Genomic DNA, 4,002 nt, shown 5'->3' on the forward strand with positions numbered 1-4,002 from the left:
ATTTTTTGGTTGCAGCCATTATTGTTTGGTGGGCCCGGGCTGCATTCAAACCCGCCACCTTAGCCACTTGAGCCACAGGCGCCGAGCCTGACCATGTTTTCTATATAAATCCTACCTTGATCACAGAAAATATGTGATAATTTTTCATGTCAATGCCCAACTTAAATTTTTCTATGAAAAACTGGGACTTACATTTAGCATGCACTGTAAACCCACTTTTAACTATTCTAAAATAACACAGTAAAACATAGGCCTAAATATATTGTCCTGAAGGTCTAATAGGTTAAGAATTTTTGTTTAATGAAAAATACCAGGTTGCTATCTGAAGGAAGATACCATTATCACAATAGTACAGCCAGCTTTTGGCATTATAATCGTCTTAAGTCATTCATAAGAACTCTATTCATTTCTAGTGAAGTAACAGGCCTTACTTAGTCTTTTCACTTAGCCAGGTCTTCCCAGGGTCTGGGTTAGTAATCACCTCCTATGGAGAGGTTAAGAATTGACCTGTGACATAGACAGAAATAGGGTAAGGCTCCTTTTACAAAACTTTTGAACAAATCTTGGATCTGAAAGCCTCTGTGGCCAGTAACAGAGAATTAAATGAAAAGTGGTTTCACAATAATAGGAACTAAAACTCCAGTCAAATTTTATACAGCTATTATAGTTTCTAGTGCCTTGAAAATGTGTTTTAAGTTTAGCTCTTGGGGAGGAGGGGTGACCATTTATCAATTCAATATAAAAGTTTGCTGATGATACACGTATGTAAAGTTAATACAATTCTATACTCATTAAAGGATTACTGACTTAAAATTCCTATTTAAGTTGGAAAATCACATATAGTATAAAACATTTTAGCTGAAATCTCACCACTGCAGGTATAGAAGCCTCCTTATAGTGAATTATGACTCCAATCAATGATCCAGTATTTTGTAGATGCAACTTGCATTTCTAGTCTGTCTGATTATCATGTTACTGTAGGGGCATTTGCACTAAATAACTGACCTGTAAAATCTGGCCCAAGCTATAGTTTTTTATTATGGCCAAATTATACAAATGCTAAAACATTTTATTATCCTCTGAATTAACCTTTTTTGATCATGAAACTATCTTGCTACAATAATGGTATTAAACTGTTGATTGAAATATTTAGAATGCTGTTTTCTCACTGATCTGAGATGGATAGACTATTTTTCTAAAGATCGTTAAACTAACAATGCTTAAAAATCCTACATCGTTTTCTAATATCATTTTAAGTTCTTTTGTTCCAATGGGTTTGTGTAGCTGGAATGTTGCCCCATCAAACTCATCTTACTTGATTCAAGATGGTGCAGTGGAAAGTACAGTTCACTGACTGACGGATGCACTAGGCCTGGCCACTAGTGCTAGTGCTAGCTCTACGTAGCTGTGTGACCTTGTAAAGAGGCTTAACATCTCTGGGCTTCATTTTCCTCCTATTACAGAATGCAGAGGGCTAAATGAGCCGAGGTTCCTTCTGGCTCCAAATTCTATGACTTGCAGTTTAATTGTCATAAAGTCAGCAGAGGGAGCACTTTTTCTACATGTTATACATTTTGAATACCATTTAAACACCTTTCAAAAATCAAGGGGTTTGTGAAGAACACTACCGACACTAGCAATTGGCCATCTTTTGCTCAGTTTGTATCAAATCGCAGATTGGATTATAAACTTGACAAAAATCTATAGAAATTATTTCTGATCCTTGAATTTCATAATGAAGTCTCACAACCGACTTATTTTATAAAAATTAAGAAGCCAAACTACTCTCAGAAATTAAGCATCCCTAATGTGGTAGCATATTTATACAGGACCCAGACGATATCATACAAGAGAGGCTATTTGATGTCACAGACAAAAAAAAAAAATGAAAACTTTCTCAAAAATAAAAACATGAGTATATTGGGCCTACCATAGAACAAAGCACACATGTGATTGGTAGGTCTTTTTCTTTTGCACTTTTCATTAAGGTACATTGAGAACAAGCAGGCAGACACAGCCAGAGCCTGCAGGCTCATGAAAGATTGGAAACGTGTGGTATCAAGCCAATGACAAAAAAATGCCCCACTATCTGAGAACCTTAGTGACTTTCATCTCTATAGTCATCAGAGGATTCATTTTGTCTTTTTAATTATTAGACAATCTCATATCGAATATTAAAGTTTTTATTCCTTAGTAAGAATTTTTAAATCACAAAATAGTGTGGCAATATTTACGTAATAGAATTTATGGAGTGCTGAAAATACTAGAATATAAAGATAACTTCTAGTTTGTCTTCACATACTAAACTTTTCTAAACCAGCTGGTTTCTGGCAGACAGCATTTATTTATTTTTAATAATTTAAGACAGCATAAGCTTGTACCAAGCATAAGCATTGTAACAAAAGTGCAACTTTTCAGCAAATCCTCCCCCAAAGATATTTTAACTCAAAATATCATTAGCACATTATTTTCTCCCTACAAAAATAGCATGTCAGACATCATTAATTGGATATATTAACAACTATATACATAAGAGCCAATTTGTAGGCTAAGAGTTTTAACGTTGTTTAAACACAGCGTTTGAGGCAAACAGTAGCAACAGCAGCAGCAAATGCACCAAACTGACTAAAAGACCCAGATATTTTCCTCACTCATAGTCAGACTGTTGTGTCTCACCCCTTACATAACATTCAAGTGAGAGTTCTCACAGTGCTACCTTGGCAACAAACTAAAAATATCTAGACAAGGTCTTGGTTTAAGCCTTATTAAAAAAAGCTTTCTTTGTGATTATCTGGTATCTGGTTTGGTCTCCAGAAAATACATAGACTTGGAGATAAGAAGGCCTCCCAGGGCTTCATTCCACATCTAGACTGCATTTCCGAGCACAACTGACCGGTTAAATGCTTTCCTCCACTTTTGCCATTGAACAAGAATATACGACAAAATCAGTTTGGACTTGTTTTAAGTTCAGTGCACTTTTTAAAAAACAGTTAAGATTACAAAAATGATGGATTAACGAGAGTGGGAATAGATGCACTTGAGAGATATATGTATATATATATATACACATATATGGACTAAGAAATAAAGATACCTCGATTTATAGTCAATTTCTCAATAAAGTGCTAGCAAATGTACTAAGAATGGTTCCGGCCTTTCTCATCCATCTCCTTCCCTGATTTCGGACCATGGCCCAACTCCATGTCTCTTTAAACAAGTGCAAGTTACTAAGAGATACCATTCAAACCACTTCAGAATAGATTGCAACGTGAGCAACTGCATCCTCGCTTCTTTGAAAAATACAAGCCTTTCAAAAAGTTGAATTTTATAAAATACTGAAGAGTAAATTTAATTCTAAAAGATCCTCAGTCTGTCTGTGGTAAACCTGTTAAAACAGGCAGGGCAACTGGGAGAAGCAGCGCTACTGTACCAGCTAGCTGCTGTCCCACGTTGACGCCAGTCAAAGATGTCCAAGCTGTCAGCACCTTTCCCCCTACCCTGGGGTTCAATCAGCTCACCCACAGAGCAGACCCTTCTTACCTTCTCTAGAATTAGGTCTCGCAGTTTAAAAGGTAACATGGCCTGAAAGGAGGCGAAACTTATTTTGAGGATTCTTTAAAGAAAAAAGAACCAGTATCTATTGCAGAGGAGCTTTTACAGCTGGTGGGGGAAGGAAAGGGATGTTAGTGTGTGCAGGGTGGGGTGGTGAGGGATGAGCAAAACAGGAACTCCAAATGTACACAAAACACCTGTTTTTATATGCCTGTCGTGCATCTATTACACTTCCTCCCTTAGAAACGTGAAGGGTGTTTTCACTCGTCATTCGGCTGGAACCTCCATCCTTTCTAAGACTTAGGGAGCTTCCTTTCCTGGCTGCGAGGGATCTTCCTGAGCGGAGCTCTCCGGGTTCCCCGGCTCGCGGGGGCCGGCGAAGGGCAGGTGGGTGCGGCCGTGCGGGTGCGGGGTGTGCAGCGCCCCAGGTGGCGCCACCTCGTGCGGCAG

The 4,002-nt window shown here is 38.1% G+C and overlaps 1 protein-coding gene across 1 annotated transcript in view; it reads right to left on the reverse strand.

The window, feature by feature from the left end:
* Positions 1–2,165: 2,165 nt before the first annotated feature.
* The window catches only part of BHLHE41 (basic helix-loop-helix family member e41), a 4,736-nt gene continuing 2,899 nt past the window's right edge, over positions 2,166–4,002 (reverse strand). The window contains 1 exon segment of the mRNA XM_023514708.1: positions 2,166–3,990. Within this exon segment, the coding sequence (XP_023370476.1) occupies positions 3,853–3,990 (138 nt within the window). The 3' untranslated portion in view covers positions 2,166–3,852.

This window comes from Otolemur garnettii, unplaced genomic scaffold, assembly GCF_000181295.1.
Source record: "Otolemur garnettii isolate 467f Iridium unplaced genomic scaffold, OtoGar3 scaffold00057, whole genome shotgun sequence".
Lineage (NCBI taxonomy): Eukaryota > Metazoa > Chordata > Mammalia > Primates > Galagidae > Otolemur > Otolemur garnettii.